Source organism: Durio zibethinus, chromosome 4, assembly GCF_047325235.1.
Source record: "Durio zibethinus cultivar Kanyao isolate XHJ-2024 chromosome 4, ASM4732523v1, whole genome shotgun sequence".
Lineage (NCBI taxonomy): Eukaryota > Viridiplantae > Streptophyta > Magnoliopsida > Malvales > Malvaceae > Durio > Durio zibethinus.
Genome location: NC_143165.1, coordinates 6,798,048 through 6,822,531, shown reverse-complemented (window position 1 = coordinate 6,822,531; position 24,484 = coordinate 6,798,048). Strand labels below are relative to the sequence as shown.

At 34.5% G+C, this 24,484-nt stretch overlaps 4 protein-coding genes and 1 pseudogene across 8 annotated transcripts; 2 read left to right on the top strand and 3 right to left on the bottom strand.

Moving 5' to 3' along the window:
• Positions 1-1,197: 1,197 nt before the first annotated feature.
• LOC111288025 (protein SAWADEE HOMEODOMAIN HOMOLOG 2-like) lies at positions 1,198-5,325 on the top strand. The gene is made up of 9 exons (XM_089759318.1): positions 1,198-2,137; positions 2,982-3,067; positions 3,167-3,212; positions 3,286-3,475; positions 3,758-3,830; positions 3,956-4,007; positions 4,325-4,468; positions 4,588-4,707; positions 4,956-5,325. The coding sequence occupies exons 1-9, from the start codon at positions 2,084-2,086 to the stop codon at positions 5,202-5,204; spliced, it is 1,014 nt and encodes a 337-aa protein (XP_089615444.1). The 5' UTR covers positions 1,198-2,083; the 3' UTR covers positions 5,205-5,325.
• A 1,377-nt stretch (positions 5,326-6,702) lies between these two features.
• Positions 6,703-9,558, top strand: LOC111287831 (uncharacterized). The gene has a single exon (XM_089759317.1). It carries the CDS (start codon positions 6,833-6,835, stop codon positions 9,203-9,205), a length of 2,373 nt encoding a protein of 790 aa, XP_089615443.1. The 5' UTR covers positions 6,703-6,832; the 3' UTR covers positions 9,206-9,558.
• A 1,558-nt stretch (positions 9,559-11,116) lies between these two features.
• LOC111288760 (uncharacterized) lies at positions 11,117-13,160 on the bottom strand (annotated as a pseudogene). The gene is made up of 4 exons (XR_016341919.1): positions 12,783-13,160; positions 12,285-12,507; positions 11,562-11,587; positions 11,117-11,482 (listed from the first exon to the last, which is right to left on the bottom strand). The product of XR_016341919.1 is annotated as an uncharacterized LOC111288760 (transcript).
• Positions 13,161-14,289: 1,129 nt separating this feature from the next.
• On the bottom strand, positions 14,290-17,082 carry LOC111287381 (uncharacterized protein At4g28440-like). Its single transcript, XM_022877902.2, has 2 exons — positions 16,720-17,082; positions 14,290-14,731 (listed from the first exon to the last, which is right to left on the bottom strand). Exons 1-2 carry the CDS (start codon positions 16,964-16,966, stop codon positions 14,541-14,543), a joined length of 438 nt encoding a protein of 145 aa, XP_022733637.2. The 5' UTR covers positions 16,967-17,082; the 3' UTR covers positions 14,290-14,540.
• A 1,101-nt stretch (positions 17,083-18,183) lies between these two features.
• Positions 18,184-24,162, bottom strand: LOC111298848 (putative disease resistance protein At1g50180). Of its 4 annotated transcripts, none has more exons than XM_089759315.1 (3): positions 22,872-24,162; positions 19,942-21,783; positions 18,184-18,601 (listed from the first exon to the last, which is right to left on the bottom strand). In XM_089759315.1, exons 1-2 carry the CDS (start codon positions 23,896-23,898, stop codon positions 19,949-19,951), a joined length of 2,862 nt encoding a protein of 953 aa, XP_089615441.1. In that variant the 5' UTR covers positions 23,899-24,162; the 3' UTR covers positions 18,184-18,601; positions 19,942-19,948. The 4 variants fall into 4 exon arrangements, with proteins under 4 accessions (XP_089615441.1, XP_089615440.1, XP_089615438.1 ...); XM_089759314.1 differs by having other exon boundaries at positions 18,184-18,521; XM_089759312.1 differs by lacking the exon at positions 18,184-18,601 and adding an exon at positions 18,607-18,950.
• Between the last annotated feature and the right edge of the window lie 322 nt (positions 24,163-24,484).

The window sequence follows — 24,484 nt, the reverse complement described above, 5'->3', positions numbered from 1 at the left end:
TTGGAGTGCTTGACATGACACAGGCACATATATTATTTATGGCTTACTAATTTTTTTCTACTGCCTATACGTTGGGTATGTGTTTTTTTGAGAACTTGTGAGGTTGTACCCCTTTCATAGATTGAATGTCCTCCTTTTCCTTTCATATATCAATGTCTTTTCAAGTAAAGGGCTTCCTGTGAAACATAAATTTCATGTGAAAAGAGGTAATCCCTTGTAATGTTGAGTGAAGATGCATTATCATTTGTTTAAAAAATCTACTGAGGTATGCCTAATGCATGCCCTCAAAAACTTGAATTTTGGGCATAATGCATGCTTTTTTTTTTGTCTCAGGAGCAAAGGATTTTCAAGCTGTTCAAAAGAAAGTGGCAGAGTTGATCAAGGGAAGGATTCTCGTGGATTTTCCTTACCTGCTTTGTTGTTTTATTGGTTGTGTGAAGTAGAAAACTGTGCAACCCTTTCAAACTAATATGTATTCTCATTTTTTTCCGGTAGACAATGCCCGTGCAGCCGTGCTGCGATGCTCCTTTACCAGAAAAGCAGAAGAAACACAAGCAGAGAAAGAAACCAAAGTCAGACAGCAACCATGTTCCTTTATATTCCCTAGTACATCTCAGTAGGATCACCTTCATGGGGATTTACAGAATTCATGCCAGGAAGCCTCCGACTCGAAGAAACAAGTTTTAGAAAAAATAAATAATAAAATAAAATAAAGTTTATATTTGATACACTATTAGTATATAAATTTTATGTTAGTGTATAGATTTTATACATTATTAGTATATAAGATAATGTCACTTTATTAATGAATGAATACCAACCTTAAATAAATATAGAAAAATTTAATTTTCTAAAAAAGCTATAATTTGATTCATCTTATTAATGAGATGACATCATTCAATTCATTGATAGTGTATAGAATTTACATACTAATATTATATTAAATATAAATCCATAAAAATAATAAAATGTTTTTTGAATTTGAAGCATAAAAAATATTTTATTTAAAGAGAATTATGTCTTTAAGATACAATAAATATTTAAAACTTTTCAAATAAAAATAGTAAAAATGGTTATACCAAAATATAAATTTATAATGAATGAACATATATAAATTTTTATTCAAATATTTATAATTTTTTGTATAATTATAACCTTTATAAATAATAATTTATTTATATTCAAATAATTATGATAATTTATTAAATGATAATTGTTTTTGATTAAATATAATTATTTAAAATATAAATAAAATTAATATAAAAATTAATTTTATTAATCAATAATTAAATTTTTTTATCTAATATAAAATGTATTACAGTTTGAACTATCATCAATAAAAATGCAGCATCGGACAATGATTAGCAACAGATGGCTAATCTCTTTAGCTATTATTTATCTGCATTACAATTTCTACAATGACCTATTTTATCAAATTTGTCCCAAAGTTACAGAATCTCTGTCAAGCCTAAAGAAATTATGTTGCTCGAGATTAAAGATATTCATAGGTTAGATATACTGCATGTTGACTTAGGCTTGGTCTGTTCTAATTATTTGGAACTCAAATTTTTTCATATAATAAATCGTACGATTCATGTCTGGCTAAATAATTTTTTTTTTTAAATAAAAATAAAAAATAATATTTTTTCTTTTATTCAAATTTAAAACATAGTTCTTAGTAAAATGTATGCAAAACATGAAGTATGAAAGACATATATTTGAGTATTAATCTTAAATATTATATTTTAAATAATATAAATAAAGTTTTTATTTTTAAAATTATATTCATTCATTAATTTTGTCTACATTTGCCCTTTATTACCTGCTTAAAAAAATAGATTTATTACCGACGAAACTGTAACTATAGAACGCACGGAATCACCTGATTTGGCGACAAATTTAGGGTCAAATCGAACCAACAGAAAAACACTTTTCTTTTTCTAGTTCTGTCAGAATTTCTCAACCGTAGTCAAAACAAAATCTTGTAACTTTCCCACTAACCAAAACCCAAAGCATTAATCAAATTTTTATTTTCAAAGAAAGTCAAAAGAAAAGAAGCCCGCGCAAGAGAGAGTGGGAATAGATGGGTCGGCCTCCGAGTAATGGCGGCCCTGCCTTTCGTTTCACAACAACTGAGGTTTTTATTTTTATTTTTAAGATTTAGAGTTACATTGTGTGCATTGAATATGGATGTTGGATGGGAATGTTTGAATTTTTTTATTTAAATTGTCAAATGGGTTAGTTAGATTGCTTGTTTTATTCAATTTATTTCTGGGTTCTTGATTTAAAGTTGTATGCTGCCTTTGATTATTTTGATGCATTGGGTTGTTTTGATAGATTGTTTAACAGTTGGTTTAGATATCATTGTTCTTTGTTAATGGTAGTATTAGTTATTGCTAGGATTTATTCTTATGTTTTAAATGTTTAGACTTCTTCAAGGTTTTACCTTTTTTAATCTAAAATTAGGATGGGCTCCAGCAAAGTCTGGGGATACTCCTGACTGTATTACCAAGATAAATATAGTTCTATGCTCATGCTGTTAAAATTGGAAACTTTGATGTGGGGGTTAAATGATAATTCTCAGTAGGTAATTTTCCTGATGGAATTAAAATCAAAAGTTGCCATTTTGGTAAATTCAGATTTTTCTGAGTTTAAGGTGTGGTGCTTTTTTAATAAAAATATGGATGGGAAACATGAGGTTATGAGAATATGCCTCCTCTCTGTATTTACTTCTAAATATGTGAAAAAAGAAAGTGATTGTAAATGGAATTCGGTGTAACTATCATTGTCTGTCTGTACGAGGGGCGTTTGATTATGATGCAATGTAATTTTTAATCAGCTGCTTCTTTGGTTATAGATTAAGGTAATAATGAAATTGCTGTGTATGTGAAATAACGTAGTATAGATTTTTTGTTTAGCATCTTTTCTCCTGTGTTTTAATTCTCTAAACAGTGAGTTTGTAAAATAATCTCTGCATCAAGGTTGAGGAGATGGACACTGTTCTCCAAGAGCACCATAATCAAATGCCAGTTCGGGAGATCCTTGTAAGTCTTGCTGAGAAGTTCAGGTGTGCACTAATTTCCTTTAGAACATTATCTAGCATGATGTTTAAATCTTTCCTCCTTATAAGCGCTTGTAACTGTAAGGAAATTTTCTTTGGTTTTAGTGAGTCAGCAGATCGGAAAGGGAAGATAGTTGTGCAATTTAAGCAAGTAAGAACTTGATTTTGTTTTTGTGTAATGAGGACATATTTATGGTCCTTTACTCTGGAAAACATTTGTGTAGGTGTGGAATTGGTTCCAAAATAGGCGCTATGCAATAAGGGCAAAATCAAGTAAGGTTCCTGGGAAGTTGAATATTACATCTATGCCTCGGGATGATTCAGTTCCTGTGAGAAATGTGCCTCAACCTGTTGCTGCTCCCATGCCTCCCCCTATGACTGCTCCAATTTCTGCTGCTATGCCTGCTTCTACTGGTAGAATGGATTCTGATTCTGTCTTTAATGTCCTCCTTTCTTTTTCCTAAATTTGGGGTTACTAATTGGATCCTCCACAGTCCATATAGTTATTTATGTGAGATATTGAATAAGAACGTAATGTGGCACATTGTGTCTGGATGCATTCTTATGTTGTAAATGTTTGTAGTGTTTAGAAAGAAACTAGAGTTCTTGACTTTGAGGCTTCCTGGCCTCCCAATGTTAAACATCGTCTTCATGTCATCACACTTTAGATTAATAGCCCTTATTTTCTGTGCTCAGTTCCGGGTGCAGGAAGGCATATGTCAGAATCTTATATGGAATTCGAAGCTAAATCTTCAAGGGATGGTGCTTGGTAAGTTTGCGATTCAGATTGGAAAGTTAGGAGGCAGATGCTTCCGTTCGCCTTACCTACATTTTGTTACTCTGATAAACAAATAATATGCAATCAACCCAATTCTCATAATATCCTTTTTTCAGGTATGATGTTGCAACTTTTTTGGCCCATAGATATTTGGAGATGGGTGATCCGGTAATTTTTTCGCCCAATTCACTGCATATGCCAGTACAAGTACTTATTTACTGTCACATGAGTTACATAAACTACCAACTAATTACCATCTTCTTATTTCTTATATTTAACTGATCCCGTCTTTCTTTTTAGACCTGAAATTTGTTAGATGGTGAAACTATCAATCATTACATCTTTTTCTGTTTCACTTTCAAATAAAATATATGGTTCTCATCTATAAATTTTATAATGGTTTATGAAGAACTCAAGAATACCACAATTTGTACTACTATTTGCCTTCTAAGAGAAAGATTCTAATATCTTTTTGTCTTTTGCAGGAAGTAGAGGTTCGGTTTGCTGGTTTTGGACCAGAGGAGGATGAGTGGGTTAACATTCGCAAACATGTCAGGCAACGGTCCCTCCCATGTGAAGCATCTGAGTGTGTTGCAGTTCTTCCCGGAGACCTTATACTTTGTTTTCAGGTGGATATCCGTAAAAATTGCAAATCAATGATAACCTGCAAGCAATCCTTAAGAGTATATATTTCTTTAATCAAACCTTTTCTTAGATTTAATTTTCTCAATGCTCTCAAAATTTTCAGGAAGGTAAAGATCAGGCTCTTTACTTTGATGCCCATGCCCTTGATGCGCAAAGGCGGAGGCATGATGTACGAGGTTGTCGTTGTAGATTTTTGGTGCGCTATGATCATGATCAATCCGAGGTATTAGTTAATTACTCAATTACTCAATCATGATCAATCCTATTATGCAGGGAACACTAGACATAAGTGTCGGAGACATCCCCCTCACCACTTTCACACACACCCCACACAAACATTCAACATAAAAATTAAAAAAAAAAAAAAAAACTATCTTGTTAAATGATTACCTATGTAATGGATTGTTAGAGTCTTGTATTTTGATGGATCTCAAGATTTTCACTGTAATAACATTGACTTTTATCCCTTAGGAAATTGTACCTTTAAGGAAGATTTGCCGCCGGCCTGAAACTGATTACAGGTTGCAGCAACTGCATGCCTCCAATAACTCGGCATCCACTGATCAGCAGAAAACTAGCACAGATCCTTCCTCAGTCACTGCACCAAAGGTTGTTAGCTCAACTGAAACAATGCAGAAGCAGCAGAATCCAGATCTACCTAGGACAGCCCCGGTTTCACATCCTAATGTTTCTTTAGCTGCGCAAACTACAAATCCATAATAATAATAATAATAATAATAAAAATGCTGGAACCATGACTGACAATGTAACGAATCCTGGAATTTCCCCAAATGGTCCTACATTCACCGGTAGTATAGCAAGTTAACTTTGAAATTTTGTAATTTGTTCTTTCAGCTGTTGGGATATGGTTTTCATTGCTTGCTCCCTATTTACTAGGATGTTGTATATAACGTGGGAATTTTTCAGAAACCTCAGCAACCTTACAACATTGATAATGAAGTCTCAGAATCTGGGTTGAAGTTCAGCACGTTTCTTAAGCTTGTCAGCTATGGGTTGGGAGCAGGTCCCTAGGGCTAATGTCCTTAACTTGAGAACTGGTATGATGATGTCTGACTATTCAGAATTTATCCATTAATTCAGAAGTCAGACTTCATACATCAAACCTAGCCTAATGATCATAAATCATGAGAATCCAATCCTATCACCTATAGCCCTAACCAAGCCCAGGCAATGGCTTCTAATTCCTAATCCCAACTAGCCAATTCCAAGCGAGTGGTCCAAACTTGGACCACCTAATCTTGAACCATGTGGCAAAACATTGACTTGACTCACACATGGCAAAAACTCTTGATTTTGGATCAAAATCCTCTTATACCATATCCCTTCACTTTTGTTTTGACATTACAGTAAGCTTAACCTTGAATTTGGGCATGATTTAGGATGCCAATCATATACTTTAGACCCCAATTTTTTTAGTAAAGAATCTTAACCTCTAAGTTTCAATACTTTTGTCTTGTTCTTGTGTAATTGTTTTGGTCAAAACCCACACTCCTTTTCAAGTAAACCCCCTAACTTCAAAGTGGTAATGATAAATAGTTGTACATGAAATGATTAAAATTAATATTCAACCATTCCCATCAGCATCATTCACCCTAAGTCACGTGCATCCCTTTGGTTTCTCTTCGGTCTTCACCTAGTCCCTCTACCTCCCCTCCCCCCATGTGCTTCCCCACATCAAAAGCCCCAATTTTGCCCCAAATATTTTTCACTATTTCCATTCTTTGTCCTTTTTATCCACCATAAAAACGGCTACTTTCTAGGGCAGTTTGGCAAGAAAAAGAAAGAAAGAAAAGATAGCACACACGGATGGTGATTGATATTCCCAAGACACTTTCCCTTACCTTCCTACGTACCCCCCATTTCTCTTTTGTCCAATCCTAGTCTTGTTGTCCACCATTTTATTAGATGATCTGGCCACGTTTTATGATGGTGCAATTTGCAATATGGCAGGGGAAGCCTTCCCTTCCCTTCGATTCACGGTTTCTATTGGCTCATTAGGTTTTCAAGGGCGACAAGAAAATTATCGAAACCAAGAAGAAGAGTTATGGTTGTGGGACTGCATGAACCAAACTCTACTGAGACACAACACATGATCATTTTCTGCAGCCTGAAATCCCTTAAGCTTAGCTTTTATGTGTCAAGACACAACCAAACTTTGCTGAGACTTCACTCTCAGCCTGCCTACCATTTGCGGGAGGTTTCTTGGTCAACTTTTAATGATCCAAAAGAATAAGTTTCCCTAAATTTTCCTAGAAAAATCAGGGTTAAAATAGTCATTTTAACCACTCAAAGAAACTAGATAAATAAAACACACTAACACCCATGTTATGCCGCACGGAACCAGAAAGAAAAGCTTACACTTTGCTAAAGACAAAACAGCATTTCGTCATCTTCCATTAAAAGTTAAAACCCTCTTCTTTCCTTTTCATTTGCTTTCATTTCTCTCTCTCTCTTCCAGTAATCTTTCTTTCTGTAAAAAAAAAAAGAAAAAACACCCAAGTTCTTTAGCTTTTCATTTGGGTTTGTTCCTATTTGTAGTGAAATGGTCACATCATAGTAATAAAAAAAATACAAGGTCATGTCACAGTAAACCAAGAATAAGAATAATGGATCCACAGAGACCCCATCGAAGTACTAGCATCAACAACAGTAGCAGTAGCAGCAACACCGCAAGCAGTGAGCTCTTCATCTGTTTCACTTCTCGCCTTTCTTCTTCATCAATGAAAATCTCTTCAAAATCCAGCCTTAGTCCTGGTCGTACTAGGGAGCCTTCACAAATCTCTCTTTCTTCATCCCTAAGTAGGAGATTGAGAAGTAATGGTAGTATGAAAGGTGGTCAAGCTTCACCTATGTTCCCTACAAATGGCAAAAAAAGAGGCTGTGCTTTTGAAAACCCTGAACCTTCTTCTCCTAAGGTTACTTGTATAGGACAAGTTAGAGTCAAGACAAAGAAGCAGGGCAAAAAGTTTAGAGCTTGCAGATCTAAAAGAAGAGGGGAAGTTAGTTTCAGAAAGGTGGATCATAACAATTTCAACAATGGAAGCAGCAGTCTTGATACAAGTAGTCGTCAGGATTACAACAGGGGTCATTTCTTGAGCAATAATAGTCATCATCAGCAGCAGCAGCAACAGCAACAAGAATGCAAGAAATGGGTGCATTTGCCAATGACTATTTGTGAAGCGTTGAGGGCATTTGGGGCTGAATTTAACTGCTTTTTGTCTTGCAGGTCTTCTCGTATGGCTAACCAAAGGGACAAAGAAGAGAAAACAGGGGGATCTGGTGGGAATAATGGGAATGGAAATGGGAGTTCTTCTTGTGGGGCTGTTTTTGCAAGATGGCTTGTGGCAGTGCAAGAAGGGGAAGGGAAAGAGAGGGAGATTGAGTTGGTTGTTGGTGGGGAAGAAGATGAGAGAAGGGAAAGCAGTGAGATAATAAGAAGTAGTCAAAGGAGACATGTTTTTGAGGATATTGAAATTAACGATTGTGGTAATGAAATTTTGGGTGATGAAGAAGAAGCTAGGGGGAGTATTTGTATACCACCTAAGAATGCTTTGTTGTTGATGAGGTGTAGATCTGATCCTGTTAAAATGGCTGCTCTTGCTAATAAGTTTTGGCAAACTCCATTGCCTAAAGATGAAGAAGAAGAAGAAGAAGAAGAAGAAGAAGAAGCTGAAGAGAACGTGGAAGAAAAGGAGTTCCAAGAGGATGCTGTGAAAGTGGAAAGAGAAGAACATCAAGAAGTGAGTGAAGTGAGTGAAATGCTTGTTTCTTGTGAAGCAACTGAGGAACAAGAAATCCCAGAAGCTGAAGCTGAAACAGAAGCAGAATCTGTTTTGGCAGGGGATGAAACTGTAGTAGAAGAAAGTTTGGAAAGAAGCTTAAAAGAAGAAACAATTATAGAATATCAAGAACAAGAAACTGAAGTAGAAGAAGAGCAGCAAGAATCAACAATAAAAGAAGAAATTTTGGCAGAAGTTTCATTTGATCTTGAGCAGCTACAGGCTGAAGAAAACGCACCAGAAATGGAACAAGAAAATGAAGATGGCCTTGAAGAACAAGTGCAACAAGAAGAAGAAGAAGAAGCAGAAGCAGAAGAAGTGGACGAGGGTTCAACTTCAACAATGGGGGAGAAAGAAACTGAGACAACCCAAGAAATATCCGAACTTGAATGCGCAGATACCCGACAATCCAACATGGAAGATGAGTCAAAGGAGAATGAAAGTCAGCATAACTTATTGCCAGATTGTTTGCTGTTAATGATGTGTGAGCCAAAGCTGTCAATGGAGGTATCCAGGGAGACTTGGGTGTGTAGCACAGATTTCATCAGGTGGGTACCAGAGAAGAAAAAACAACCAGTGGTCAAACAAAAGGACGGTCGAGATGAGCCCAAAGGAAGAATCAGCATTGACTCTAATCCTGCGCCAATTTTGTTTCAGCCTCCTAGGTCTTCTTGCTCTTTCCCGGCTGCTCCACCGATGGCTACGGCGGCTGCAGCTAATGGAGCTGGCGGTGGTGGGTCTATGACTACCATGATTGAGCAGAAGCTTGTTGGAGGTAGAGGGTGTAAGCCTTTTATGCTCACGCGCTGCAAGTCAGAGCCAATGAGGTCATCAACTAAGCTCACACCCGATGGCTTTTGGAAGAATAGGAAGCTCGAGCCGACTACACTTGGAGTTGGGGCAGCTGGAGTTGGTTTTTGACGAGCCGTGTTTGGTAAAAACGCAGTGAAAGGTTAAAAATATTTGCTATAACTGGTAAATTCAGGGGTAAGTGTAGTTTTTGGTCCTTTTTGGGTAGTAAAAATATCCTTGTGGTTGTTTTTATTTTTTCAGCTCTAGCTTTGTCTGTAAATCATTTTTATTTGAAGCAATTTTTTTGGTTTTTTTCCCTTATTTCAGGTCTATTAAAACTGTAAAAGCTGTAAAACAGTTATTTAGCACTCATTGTTTTTTCAGTTTAGGGTAACTTTTCAGGGGTAGCACGGTAAAATATGTGATTTTGATTTCTGATCTTTCTTATGCATGATTTATTGACGTTTGACAAGCTGATGATGATAGGATTAAACAATAGCATGTTACCAATGGGCTGGCGAAGGTCCACCAAAGGTCAATTTTGAGCCTCCATGGCTGGGACAATGAAAACAATGGGCAAGGCAAATGATTTGATGGGAACAAAATTATTAAATGGTTTGTTTTATGGATGTTTTTAGGTCTAAATAAATTCAGGGTTGGAGGAAGAAATTGTCAAATTGGTCTAATTTTTGGCGGATAAGAATTTGAAAAAGTCATTTTGAGTTGATGAACTTAACTTTGATTTCTTACTTATTCATGATTAGTTATCATGGCAGCTAGGAAATTACTTGAATTTTCACCTCAGAAGCACATGATTTCCTATCATGAACCAGAACATATCAAACAATTGTCCCAACATGGCATCATGGTTTAGTAAATCTTTGTTTTATGCATATGAAGATGTGAAATTCAAATCTTTATCATTTGCAGTATTTTTTCTGACTTCCACTTTGTTTAAAAAAAAAATTTCACAATTCCAAAGGTCAATCATACCAAGCAATGTAAGCATCAAGTTTCAAGACAACAAAATTAGTGCTATCTTTTTATTATTTTTATTTTTTATTTTTTAACAGAGTTTTTCAGCCTTTCCCAGACCAAGTTTTTCTTCCACCATAGCCTCAACTTTGTTATTCTTTTTAAGATGAGGACAAGCACAAAGTGAAAATAAAGAAAGCCAAAAAGATGTTTGCCAAAGTGGGATTGTGTGGGTTTTTGTTATTTCATTTTGTGCACTTTCTGTTGGCCTTATTGCATGTTTGCGTTTGAGCAAGACATTGTGGCCTCTAAAAGATTCACTCTGGCAAGAAAATCCCATATCAATGTTTGTTGCTTCGGTGATTGTGGTGCTGCTTTTACATATGCTTGACAGAAATGTGACTCCATTGCATAAGTTTGAACCAACCAATTACCAAAACCTGTTTATGAAGATCAATGAGGTGTTCACTGCAGTACCAAAAAGATCAGATGCAAATGAAGGCCAATCCAGGTGCTCTATGATTAGTTATCCTTGCCAGTATCATGGACAACAAAACTATAGTCAGAAAGTAATTTCAAAAACAACAATCCAAAATGAAGCAGCAAACCATTAAGGAAAAAAAGTAGGTTACTCCATTTTTCTATGTTGAATTGATTTCTGCAGAACTTCCAGCTTCAAAAGCAGCGGTTCCTCATATTAATGTTTCAAAGTTGTCTAGGAATCTTCATGGCTTACAAGAACAAAATCATGGGAAACTGCTGCATTTGCTAATCTGCATAGCCATAAGGATCAAAGCTGGCAATCTTTTTATGTTTGTTTGAATATTGTGCATATTAAACAACTATCTGCAGTAGCAGTTATGAAGTGCATCACATTTTACAATCAACAACAACAAACAAAACTTTTCCCACTACGAGGGGTCTGCTTCATGGATTATACCACTCCATTACTCTTTTTCAGGTGTCCTGAAATTACAGTTTATAGCCATAAGGTAATAGCTGCCTGGAGGAGTGAATGCATACGAATAAAAAACAGAAGGTTGTGAATGTGAAACAGCATAACTATCAAGAAAGGATGGTCATAAATATGAAACAATGTAACAATGCATTTAGATTTCCTCTTTGTAAATGAGTTAAAAATACAAAAGCCTATTTCTTCCACTATACTGTTGATTATCTCTACCACTATTGTTTACCATCTCGACTCTGATCCTCCCTCACCCGGCTACTGGTCAATTCGGCCCCCTCTACACCATTTCTTTCACCGAACTTAGTGAGCCCACGTTCAACTCACCTTTACTCTCATTTTCTTTACTCATGGAACCGTCCATGAAGGAATTTATGGCAAGTTGACCAGAATAAAGGAATAAGCCAAGACAATTGATGCCAAAAACAAATGTTGCAAGGTAGCACAATCCATTCACAATAGTCCTGCAAACAAGCATATAAAGGATGAGAACCACAAAGATTTACAGCCAGGAGCATGAAATGAAGTACTAGCAGGAGCTGCCTGATGGTTACCGTTATCTGATGTACCTGAAAAGCATAAAGATGAAAAATGTTTGAGAAAAAATGAAACTGTTTAATTAAATACTCTGAAACAGGAAATGGCACCATATACTACATAAGAGATACCGTATGAGGTCTTTCACAGTCCATACTGATTAATTGTCAAAAAATGAAACCCTAGAATTTTGTAACCGAATATTGTTTTTTCAACAAGGCATCATGAAGAGTGTAAAGTGCAGATGTTGTCTACTACCAGGGAACTTCATTAAGTGCTTAAAAAAAACATTAAGGTATGTTTCCCTATTCAAAGTGAATCACCTCACCTTGTTTTACCAAGCAAAATATATATTTTATATGTGCTAGCTATAGTCACCCATGAAAGATCACATCAAAAGCTACATCAAACGGACTTGATGATATTCTTATTCACATGGGAGACACATGAAATCACCATCCTTTATACTTCATGAGCATTGTAATAGTTTTTCCATTCAGTCAAGAATATTGTGGACAGCAGTACAAAATATCTAAGTTGTCCTAACACGATAAATCCGAAAAGGAGGTTGCAATTGCAATCCCTTCCTTGCCAACAAGCCAACATACGCAAATGCAAAGAAGCCAGGTATGTTTATAGGTCACTACTCACCAACTCAAAGAATTAAGCAACTAAAACAAATAAGAAATATTAAATGCAGGAACAGATAAGGACAATGAAAGGACAAACCGAGAAATTATCAGAAACGGTCTGGCGGTTAAGAGCTGCCTCAATAGTAGTGGTGAACTTATAAAGAACAAGGGCAATGACACCCGCAGCTATGCTTCCCAACAATGCCTGAACTGGTGAGGGTGTGGACGACTTAGTTTCAATTGAAACTGACCCTATTGCTTTCAAGCTATCTGGTGCGTCTTCCTTCAACGATTTCTTTGTCCCTGATAGACCTCAATCTCTACAGACAGCAAAGCTATTTTCTTTAATATTCAACAAAAGTCATAATAAGACATTTGAAAAAAGAAAAAAAAAAGAAAACAACTGGAGAATGACCAACTCTTTTAAAGCTTTCATGGCACAAAATTAACAAACAAAACAGAACAGTGAAACCCAATTATCAATAAAGTTTTTAACTTTAATAGGAGATTGAAACCCAGTTCTTCAACTTAAAAATTTGACAAAAGCTCCAAAGCAGAGAGGAAAAGTATTCTTTACAGGTAACCGGATACTCACAAGCTCTTTAGCATGCTTAGCACGGCGTCTAAGGGACCGAAACAGGAAGAACCCAATGGCAACAGAGAGCAAAACACTGGTGGCAGTTTGGAGAGGAGTGGGGTCATCATTTGTAGCAAATATTGAAGAAGAAGTAGAAGATGGTGGCAACTCAATTGGACCCTCTTCTTCTACTGCTTCTGCTATGGTGGTGAAGGGTTCTCGAGCTTGAGCTAACAATGGCCCAAAGGTTGACTTTGGAGTGGGCAAAGAAAGGGGAGAAAAAAAGTACGTTTTTGAAGAAGAAAGAGTGGGGAAGAAGATGGGTTGTGGAAGGGAGGGAGAGAGGGAGGGGAAGGGGGGGGGGGGGGGGGGAAGGAGATGGAGAGATTGAAGCATTTGCAGTATTACTTTGTAGTGGGAAGTGAAATGAAACTAAACCGTTGAAGTTAGATTTGTCGTGCGGCCCGTCGATCCCGAAAGTCCGAGGTTTGCAAATGAATATTAAATTTTTATAAATAACTTTAAATAAATAAATGAGATTTAATAAAAAAATTTAAATTTCATTATTTAAGGTTAAAGTTCAAATTATTTGATCTAAAATTTAAAAATTATTTTTTATTATAAAAAAATAAAATTTATTTATTTTATTTTTTATAATGAATAAAATTCATTTATTTTATTTTTTATAATACAATAATTATTTTTTTTTACAAAATGATGATTCAATTTTAAATTGGATTTAATAAAATTAAATTAAACTCAAATTCAAATAATTTATAAATTTAATTAAATTTAATTAAATTAATAATTTATAAAAAATAAAAAAATATTTTTAAAATTTTAAATATTAATGTTTGAATGAATTTAAATTTTATTATTATATGTAAAAATGAACTTAAACAAAAAATTAAAATTAAAATATCAAATCGGACCAAGCTTAACCTTATTTAAAATTTTGTAATATCATATCAGATCCTATTCAAACCCAATGAGCAGGTCTAATTGAACTGTGTAAAATATCTGTTGGATATTGTCGCTGTTTGTCTTGGATCCCAGGTTGAAAGTGTTCTGTTTCATCTCTAACTCCCAAAGATTTTTCTTTTTTTTCCTTTGATTTTAATAATAGAAAATTCTCTCATTAATTTTTTTATTTTTCTTTTAATGGAAAATCATAAGTGAAAAATGAAAAAAATATGAAATTTTTATTAATTTCATGTATTGGTAAAATGGGTATATATATATATATATATATACTTTTTTTTTGGTGATTAACAGAATGAAATGAATGTTTGAAGGATAACGGTAAATGGTAGTTACTTTTATGTAAATTTGATAATTTTAGGAATAATACGAAATTAAAATGATAAGAAAATATTGGCAGTGCTCAAAATAGTTTGACACAGTCACATTGATTATTTGGAATATTAGGAGTCTTGAATGGAAACTTTGGGGCTTTTCATCTTTTGAGAACAAGATGAATTTTTCACTTTCTTTCATTTTTTTTCATATTGGAGTAACAAGAATATATTCAACATTGCTTCCATCTATCAGCATTAAAAACATAACATAGTTGTCATACTAAACAAAACATACTGCATTACTTTTGGTTTTAGTAAAATCTATTAACCACCCAAACTACAGTTACCAGTCACAAGGTGAGTGGTAATAGCAGAAAGTATCAGGTTACCAGAAAATTAGATGAAACCACCCACCACAGCTTTTGAAAACTCTGAAGCTACTCTTTTTCTATAGATTTATAGTGCTATAAAACTTTTGTCACTCCTCAAGCACATTCACTAACTCGTATTCAACTAGAGAGAGATTGTTATCCTCCTTGACTATGAATTTTGCAGGCTCGGTGACCTCAACACGCCCCCATTTGTCAACTGCTAGCCTCATTGATCCCTTAAACATGTCAATCTTTGCATTCCGGAGAATAACAGTGGCACCGGGCTTCATCAGGTCAACTGAGCATAAATAATGTTGTCAATATAAAAAAGAAGACTACAATTACGCGAAATATATAAACCTTAGGTTATATATGTATGCTATGACATTTCGAGACATATAGATCACTTTGCACAATGCTTTTATATTAACTTCTAAACAATCAAGATGGAATATGTGAAAATTTATCCTTACAAAAAATATGAACCTGGCTATAGGTTTGATAACAATTCAAACTGTCATTACAGTATAGTGGGCCAGATTCCATATATGTGTATATATGCGTGCTTATACATATATAACTTTAGATCAGCAGAAGTTAAAACTAGCAGAGTGGGATTGTAAATGAAATTTCGGATTTATATCAATCACATTCATAAGTCTTTCCTTGCAGAATGCCGATGAAAGTAACTGAACAACTAAATCACCAAAGGCCACAAAGTATTGACAATCCGGTTTTAAAAGTAATATTACAATGCAACCACAATCTAGTGTAGCAAATTAATGTTACGAAGAAAATAAAAACTGACGCCACAAGGCTGATTCTTAGCCCAATATCATGTATCAAGTGCAACAGTTGCATCAAGTAGCATTAAAAATTTCCTCAGTAAGTCAGTAGATAGCATTAAAGCCTAAAGGCCTTCAAAACATAAGGATAATGGATGTTCATCTGTAAATAAACAAATATCTACCTTCATCTTTTATTCTACCTTTAAGTGTTTTAAAGCAGGATGACAGATAATTATCATAATTTATTTCCAGGACAGAGAGCCTGGAAAAGGCTTAGACAGAATTAATCCTGATTGAGAAAACATAAAAACAAAGAAACAGAAACAACTGCTAGATTCAATGTCTGCACTTGTCGACAATAACAAATACAACAACTTGCAGCCTTAAGTTTTCTCAACAGTTAGGATGCTAGTGCACCTGACTTTGGAAACATAGTTACCAATCTACCTTAAGTCTTTAACATCTTCTGTAATCACAATTAACAAACTATTCACATTAAAGAAGGGTTGATAGGGGCTGAACTTTGAGTGGTCACCTTAAAAATATGGATTAAACAAAATTCTATAATCATATGTAACGCCTCCAATCCACACAATCCCACATTAGAAGAATGTGTGGATTAAAAATGATATATATGTAGAGATCTAAACCCAAACTTGTGAAGCGTCTTTTGTGGGACAAAACCATAAGATTTTCGGGTTAAAGCGGACAATACCTTACAAGTTGGGTGCTGGTCTCCACATCATAGAAGTCTTTTTTTCTCTTAATTAATTCAGAGTTAAAACAAATGATATTACAATTTCACAACTATTAGAAACCTCATTCCATTCTAATCAAAATTACTAACCATTTCTACTGTAATTTCCTCATTTACCCATCTCAAAAAGCACAACACCAAGAGGTAACAACCCATACTCCCTTTCTTTCCCTCACTTTTTTATCCTTGTTCTCACCAAACATACACAACCATGTGCACACACAGGTGCTTCAAAAATTAAAGCACCAAAAGTCAAAACTTTCATTTCCATTTCCAATCATCTCCTTTGCCATCCATATTTTATTCTCTCTTACACCCCCATTCTGGCATAATGTACATGAAAACAAAATAAAACAAAAACATCAACAATTTTGATGTCCCCAAAACTTTCAAGCCATCATCCCCTCATTCCCCATCTAACCCCATCAACTTTCCATTTTCCCCCACCAAACAAACAAAATCCATCCAAAACCTACATAAAAAGCCATCATTTCTATAAATTCAAATGCAAAAATATCACATTTCATAAAAAAAAAAAGATATTCATTGAAAAAAAAAAACCACCTTTTTACATAAGCTCAAATATGAAGGTATCAAATTTAGCAAAAATACTCACATAAAACACATATTCATTGAAAACCCACATTGAAAAACACATATAAACACCAATAAACAATCATTTTCTTACATCAACTGAAATAAAAAGGCATCAAATTTAATATCCAAAAAATTTAAAGATACCTTGATCATTACGAGCTGTGAAGACTATGGAACCAGTTTCATCCCCAATAAGACACTCAGCGATGCGGGTCTGGCGGAGATGTTGGGAAACAGACCGACCCTTTTGTAAGACAACGTTGGAAGAGAGCACTTTGACAATCAAAGTGTGGCCGCTTGTCCCAGGTTTCAGTTGGTCCACTTTGGTGAACACTGGCTTCCTTAGCCCTGGTTTCGCTGCCGGTGCTGCATTCCTCTGTTGGGTTGCCATTGGAGATAGAGAAAGCAAAGAAAAGGAAAAAGAGAGAGAACCCTTAGGTTTTGAAGAGGAAAATGAGAGATTTTTGTTTAACAAAATTTTCCTTTTTCCTTTTTCTCTTTTCCTCTTCTCTTTTCTTTCATTTTTTTTTCTTTTCTTATATTTCTTTGTAATTTTAGAAATGAAACTAATTTATTAATTTTATTTGGATAATAAAAAAGTAATGAAAATGTACTTAATTAAGTAAAAATTAATTATCATAAATTATATATATATAAATTATATTTTTATAAATAATTATGTGATTTATTGATGAAATATTTAAATTTTAATTTAAAAATTAAAAAAATTAAATAATTTTTATTAAAAAACTTGTATTAATTACTTTGGGTGGGAGTAGGACAATGTTACAATATTTTTTAATATTTTTTCTACAAAAATTTCTCTATTTTCAATTTAATTGATTATTTATATTTTATCATTCCCATTTATTTTTATACAATCTCAAATTTTTATCTTTTACAATTAAAAATTAAATGTTCACTTTTAAGTGTTAGTGCACAATTGCACATAAAAAAAAATTATCTTAAGTAAACCTTTTTAACACACATAAATAACAAAATTTGGTATAATTTATAATTATTAATTCAATGAAAATGTTGCCTTTTGAATCATAATTTTCTTTATCTTTTAAGGTTCCTCAATGTCAAATTACACTTTGACAATTGTTTTCTAACCCAAAGAAAATTATGTAATTTCTCATGCAACTATGGCAAGATTGAGCTATTGGCTCCATTAGTAGTAGAAAAAGGGTTGCTTTTCCTCCACCAAAGCAAAATATTGGCCCCTTATCTCCATTAGTAGAACAAGTAAAAAACTGCAAATAAATTAATAGACAGAATCATATGCTTTTCTTAGTGGATGGTGTAAAGCAAAGTATCATTCCTTGACTCCTACTTTAAATTTCCTTCATGTGGTTGTAAATAAGAGGTAAAAATTCAAGTTTTTTTGTGAGTTATCTAGGTTCAACTCATTTATTGTCAAATTGAATTTAAGTTTGAATTATTTCGATAATTAGTCGAACACGATTTTGCGTATTTTATTGCTCAACTTAAAAGATTTACAAGCGTAATTGGCCTTTATATTTTTAATATATAAAATAAATATAAAAATATAATATTTAATGTTAATATTTACAATTTTATCAAATTTAATCAAGAGTATCAAAATTGAGTTGGAATGATTCAATTAAATTATAAATCAAATTTAAATATAAAAAATAAAACTTAATCGAGCTCAAGTTGAACATATGGAGTTTTTGAGTCTGATTTGCAAATATTTCAACTAAACTCAATTAAACCCTCAGGTGAAATGACACCAATAGCTGCTTGTATGCTTTCCAAAGCTGTAGATCTTGGCGGTTGTCAATTGCTTACAGTTGCTTTAATCACAATAACAAACTTTTGCTTGCACCTGGATGCCTAAGGCAGGAAGGATTCTTTTGCTATATTCTTAGAGGCAAAGGGCCATGAGGATGCCAGATTGCCAATTGTCCTGCCATAGAAAACTATCCATATTCCATCACTCTCAATTTCCAATTATATGTCTTCTAAAGGCCTAGCTTTATCTCTGAATTTGAGAATTTTCCTTCATAAATAAACAGCAACCAGAGTCCTCTGTTATAAACTATATGACAACTACAACATTGTTGTGATACAAATCACTGGGGATAAACCAGTGAGGTTTTAATAGAACACATCACAAATCACTAGACGTCTCAAGTTACTGAGAGAAGTCAAGATTAAAAAAATTAATAAAGCAATAGTACATCAACCACATGTCAGTAACTCACACCAATGAACATACAATCAAATTTTATATCTCAAACTTCACAATATGTTGAAACCAAATTAGAAGCTTTCCTCAGGATTGGATGAACTATAATCGATCTCTTTATGAAGAAGAGCAGACGGTAATTCTACAGTGGCATCTTCACCTGAATGTTTTTTTTAAAAAAAAGGTAAATATGTTAATGGAACTAGTTGACATTCCAATGGAACTAGGTTCACATGTCACTATTCACAAAAAGTAGAAAATGATGCAAAATCGGAGGAGAGTATATTAATATTTGAAGATCCTTTATATAATCAAGGCCAAAGGCATCAATCCTTTTCTGACATAACTTGAAAGAAAGAAAAAAAATAAAAAAAACGTGAACTACATTGATCTCTGTTCTTTTAAGTTGTTATCAGTGTACATAAAGTTGTAAGAACCCAAAGTTTAGTTTAATTAGTTCATGGAATCAGTCTGACGGTATTTAGCAAGTTTGAAGTTCAAATTTTAGTACACGTAACTCTTTCCCTTATCCTCGTCTGCGGCAAAGCCATCCTTTCTTTTTTCTCTAGAAAGGTAAATAATGTATGTATTCACTGAAGGTATCAGGCAAACTAACAAACAACAAAACCAGGACAACAAATTATACGCTCACAACGACATCACTAGCATAGGAAGTTCGAAAAAAATCAACTATCTAATGACAGTAATGGAATGTATTAAACAGCTAACGGAATATCCAACAAATACTCAATTGACAAATCAGAAAACAGGATCAAAAGTCTCACAGAATTGCAGCTTGTCAGCTTCCTTCTCCGTTAAAACTTGCTAACCAGAAACAACATATTTTACTTCTTCATTGCCAATTAAGGAGGTCCAAATCACCTCCAGGAAAATTATAATAACAAGAAAAGCCCCCATACGAGACAAAAACAGATGATAAGAAACAAAAGCTTTGTTTTGACCATGATTTCTGTTTCAACCTCAAGAAGCAAGTCCCCTTAGCTCATCAGCTTTGTTGGCTCTTGGTCTGGAGTTAATTACCATCATGCACCAAGGGGACTTTGCTAATTAAAAATTAGTATTTAAATATAAAAAAATTAGTTTTAATTACAAACAACTAGAACTTTCTAAAACAAATATTATAAAAGTACCTGAGAATTATGAGTATTGGTCATTGCCATCTTGAAATGTGATAGAAGGAACATGTTGGACCTTGTAGAAATCGTCTCCTCCTTCCACCAGTTTATCCTCGAATGCCTTCGGCATTGATTCAATCTTCAGTTCTTGGAGGGTTGTAATGAAACTCAATCCATCTGGAACCATCTTCATATTTCTGCAATCTGCAATCTCCAAACACCGTAGATTAGGCATGGCTCCTTCATCCACCTTCAGCTCCTCCAAATTTCGAAGCTCCTGAAGGCTTAGAGAATGGAGTCTAGGAAAACCTAGTGCAGAGCAAGTCATTTTCTCTCCAAGGAAGGATCGACAACATAATTGAAGAATTCCTAAGTTAGGCAGCTTCTCTATTGTTGGCATTGGATCTTCATCAAGATTAGTACCGGATAAGGAAATGTAAGTAATATCTTGAGAGAAGTGGTGGTACTCTGGTAACTTCCCGATATCCACGTCGAACTTCAACTTACAAATACAAACACAGCTGGAAAGGAGGTGTGCCAAACGTCTTGCATCTATTGTATCATTACTGAAAATAGATAAGGACCGAAGACATTTACTTCCTAAGATGGGAGAATTGTCCACATCCTCCTTAAAATCTTCAATATCGAAGTGCCCATGAATCTTCAAGTCTCTAAGATTTGTCATGCTGAAGAGATCTTTTACATAACAACTCCTGGTGTCGAAGTTAACAAGTGTTTGAAGGTTTCTCAAAGTACCCAACTTCAACTTTGGTTTACTTTTACAGGACTCAGGAAGATACAGATGTCTTAATTGCTCCATCCTCCATATCACATTAGGTACACAAACATTGACAATACCTCTTAAATCCAAGGTTTGCAAGCACCTTAAATTGCCCAGAGACGATGGAACCCTCATGCTCCAGATCCAAAGATTACTTAGACGCAAGAATCTCAAATGAATGAGATTACCTATATCACTAGGAAGGTCGCATCCCGCATAATTACGTTCCCCTTCAAAGTCTAGTACTCTAAGCAATTTGAAATTGTTGAAAATGTATGTCCAAATTCCCCATAATTCAGATAAGATTGGGGCTCCCAGCAATGGATTATTGTCACGTACTATGCAATGATTTGCACTGACATGGTTTATAACGTAATTTAGCAACTTCTTTGGTGAAGAATTTGTAAGTAACTCATATAGAGAAATGTCTATGAAGAAGAAAGCTGATCGAAGACAGGGATTTCTTATGCATTTTATGCAAAGAAAAGAATTTGTAACAACTCTACGGGCACTCAGTGTAGACAAGGAAAAATTGTTGCCACTTTGATCTACATTTGGATGATCAATGATACAGAGAAGATTTTCCATTTTTGCCTTTGAGAGGCAGAGATCCCTCATGAGGTCATGCATGCGACAAGTTTCAATATATAAGGTTGCATCTCTTTTACCAATTTGAATCATGTATCTTTCTACAAGCTCAAATAAGTACCTTTCTGCTACATCCTCTTCAACTACCCCTTGATTTATTTCATTTTGATTCAATGAACTAAAACCTTCTGCCACCCATAATTGAATCAATCGCTCTGCAGGTATCTCATAATCTTCAGGGAAATGGCTTAAATAAAGGAAACATGGTTTCAAATAGTGTGGCAGTTCATCGTAACTTAAGGCCAACACTTCCTCAACCCCTTGGCCTTTTATTCTCGACTTGACACTTGCATGCATCTTGTTCCATTCATTGAATGAAAACTTTGTAACCAAAATTCCTCCTAACACAATGATGGCCAGCGGCAACCCTGCACAATGTCTAAGCATACCCTTCCCTAACTCTTCCATTCTTGAGTCAACTCTACAGTCTGTAAAAACAATATAAAATAACATAAACGAAATCATCATCATTGCATATATCTTTCAAAATAAGATTACTTTAATGGATAGTTATTAAAAGAAAGTGTTAAATAGGCCTTGTAGAAAGTGAGATAGTTATTAATTACCAATACGCAATTAGCATTTTTAACTAGAATCGTGTCCATGCATTCCAACCATTTCAACTAAGTTAAGGTAGAGCGCTAATGAAAAGTGTCTAGAATTTGCTAAAAATGTCTAGCAAAAAATATGCAGGCTTGTGATTTCTAATTTGGTTTTGTGTTTCCTACATTATGATATATTCTAAAGCATAATAATTTATGAATCTGAAACTTAACTCGATTCATACAATTATTTATAAAAAAAATAATATTTAGTGGGAGTCAGGTTCAAATTTTAACACCCGTCCCTATTTTTATATTGCAACTAATATTGTAAAAAAGAAACATAATAATTTATACTATTTTTTAAATTAAAGGTAATGCAACCAAAACATTTACAAGAACTTATTGCAACCAAAACACTTGTGCACCACCTATATAAAAATACTCAAATCGATAATATAATTAACAAGGATATCAAGATTCAAATCCTCTAACTACTATAAAGCTAACAGTGTATTCTTTTTTACTGAAGCTTGCTTTAATAGGTTATATTCCGTCATATTTTTTTGTACCTATTTGATTTTTGTAAACTTTAAAAAAATAAATTTAGAATATAGATTACAATAAGAGATGTTCATGGGTTAAGTTGCATATATGAGGTTGGCATCCCTAAATGCCAAACCCCAGCTTGTGCTCATCAGCTTGTCTAAACCTATCCATATATGTGCGCTTATAAATATATATATATATATATATATATATATTATATATATATATAAATTATTATTAAAACAATAGATCAAGTCAAGTTGAGTCTAAGCTTGAATATCCAATCTACGGCCCACTCAAGTTGAGCCAAGCTCTTGACCCTGGCATTCAGCTTAACCCATGGATAGTTCTAATTAGAATGGTGTTATTTGTAAACATTTAAGGTAGAATAATTTGCGATATTGTTAACTCAATAAAGATATTACCCGTAGAATCTCTTCCAGGAAATGCAATCTTTTGAAACAATTCCCAGCTTTCATCATCTTTTAAACATTGCAATTCATACGGGTAACCTCTTCTATCTGCATATGAAACTATCTCTTTGTTTCGAGAGGTAAGCAATATCTTGCTGCTTGTCCCACTTTCTGGAAAGGCAGGTTTTATGTTATCCCAAGCCTCGATGCTCCAAATATCATCCAGTATCACCAAACATTTTTTATCCTTCATGAAGTCAAACAATTTCCTTGCCAATTCTTCATCACTCTTTTTGCTATCTCTCTCATTGATGGAGGTAAGGCTGGACAGAATGTCTTCCCAAACTCTTCGTCTCTGGCACTGTTGAGAAACATAGACCCAAGCCAAGTGATTGAAATGGCCAATGACCTGGCTATGCTGATATATTTTCTTTGCAAGAGTGGTCTTCCCCAGACCACCCATTCCACATATGGAAACAACCCTGCAACCACTTTTGTCATCAACAAGAACTGAGACCAATTGGTTGATACCATCATCCAATCCAACAATATTATCATCGATGATATGAGGATAAGGCCGCCTCGACTCTCGCCTTTCATTTGAAGAACTCGATCCTTCTCCAACCCTCAACTCTTTTATGCCATATGCCTGCAATTGTCGGGTCAGATCAGTGATTCTTGCTATGATTGCTTCAATGTTTGACCTGGTTTTGTGGAGCATCCATCCCTCCTTCAAGATGCAAGCATATCTTTTGATACGATTTGAAAAACCACCAGTCCTTTTGGATGCAATCTTTAGAGCAAAAGTCTCGACAACATCCTCAGCATCATAAGCCAGATCTCTGATTTCAGAAACCCAGAGTTGTACCCTCTTATCCTCAGCTTGTTTCGCATCTGCCTCGATTAAGAAGCTTTGCATCCATCTGAGCTCTCTTTGCAAACGAACAACTTGCTCCTCCACAACCCATAGATATATTGCTTCATCGGTTAGCAGATTGCCAATTCTTGTGAAAGCAGAGGCCACAGCAGACCAAGCCATAGAGTTCTTTCTAGAAAACAATTGCAGGAAGAATTGTGCGAGATCTGATCACTTGACAAGGAATTGTATTCTTTTCATCTATTGTTCAGTCAACTTTGGCGAGCGTGAATTGTTGGCTTCCTTACTAAAAGTAGTTCAACAGATGCCAATGATGACAAATGCAACCATGAATAATTAATTGATAATTAATGCCAAGTGTGAAAAGATAGATTTGCAGCCGTAAGAGGAAAGAATAAGAAACCACAAGTCTCTTTCTAATTGGAAAAGGAGGACTAGGAAAATGTTCGGAACATGGAAGAGTTACTAACATATTCGTTTTCAACTGACTTTGTCTGTCATATCAAAAGGATTAGTTTTCAAAGGTAGGACGGAAGAGTAAGAAGCTGAATATTTAAATAGAAAAGGATGACTTAGAAAAATGAGTAGAAGACTTCAGAAAAATGTGTGAAAGACTTTTGCTTTCTCATGGATGCCGAAGTCGGCAAAGGGCAAGGAGAAAAGTAACAGTTCCTTTAAATTTCAAGTTGTACTAGCTGCATGTCCATATGCGCTTGACTGTGGATTGATTTTTTTTATTTATAATTAA

Excerpts from the sequence above, each read along its gene's own strand:
- LOC111288025 (XM_089759318.1), top strand. The coding sequence starts at position 2,084 with ATGGGTCGGCCTCCGAGTAATGGCGGCCCTGCCTTTCGTTTCACAACA. Across the intron at positions 3,068-3,166 it reads AGTCTTGCTGAGAAGTTCAG|TGAGTCAGCAGATCGGAAAG; the intron begins GTGTGCACTAAT and ends CTTTGGTTTTAG. Across the intron at positions 3,831-3,955 it reads TCTTCAAGGGATGGTGCTTG|GTATGATGTTGCAACTTTTT; the intron begins GTAAGTTTGCGA and ends TCCTTTTTTCAG.
- LOC111287831 (XM_089759317.1), top strand. The coding sequence starts at position 6,833 with ATGCCGCACGGAACCAGAAAGAAAAGCTTACACTTTGCTAAAGACAAA.
- LOC111287381 (XM_022877902.2), bottom strand. The coding sequence starts at position 16,966 with ATGGCAACCCAACAGAGGAATGCAGCACCGGCAGCGAAACCAGGGCTA. Across the intron at positions 14,732-16,719 it reads CACAGCTCGTAATGATCAAG|TTGACCTGATGAAGCCCGGT; the intron begins GTATCTTTAAAT and ends ATTTATGCTCAG.
- LOC111298848 (XM_089759315.1), bottom strand. The coding sequence starts at position 23,898 with ATGGCTTGGTCTGCTGTGGCCTCTGCTTTCACAAGAATTGGCAATCTG. Across the intron at positions 21,784-22,871 it reads TCCTGGAAGAGATTCTACGG|ACTGTAGAGTTGACTCAAGA; the intron begins GTAATATCTTTA and ends TTGTTTTTACAG.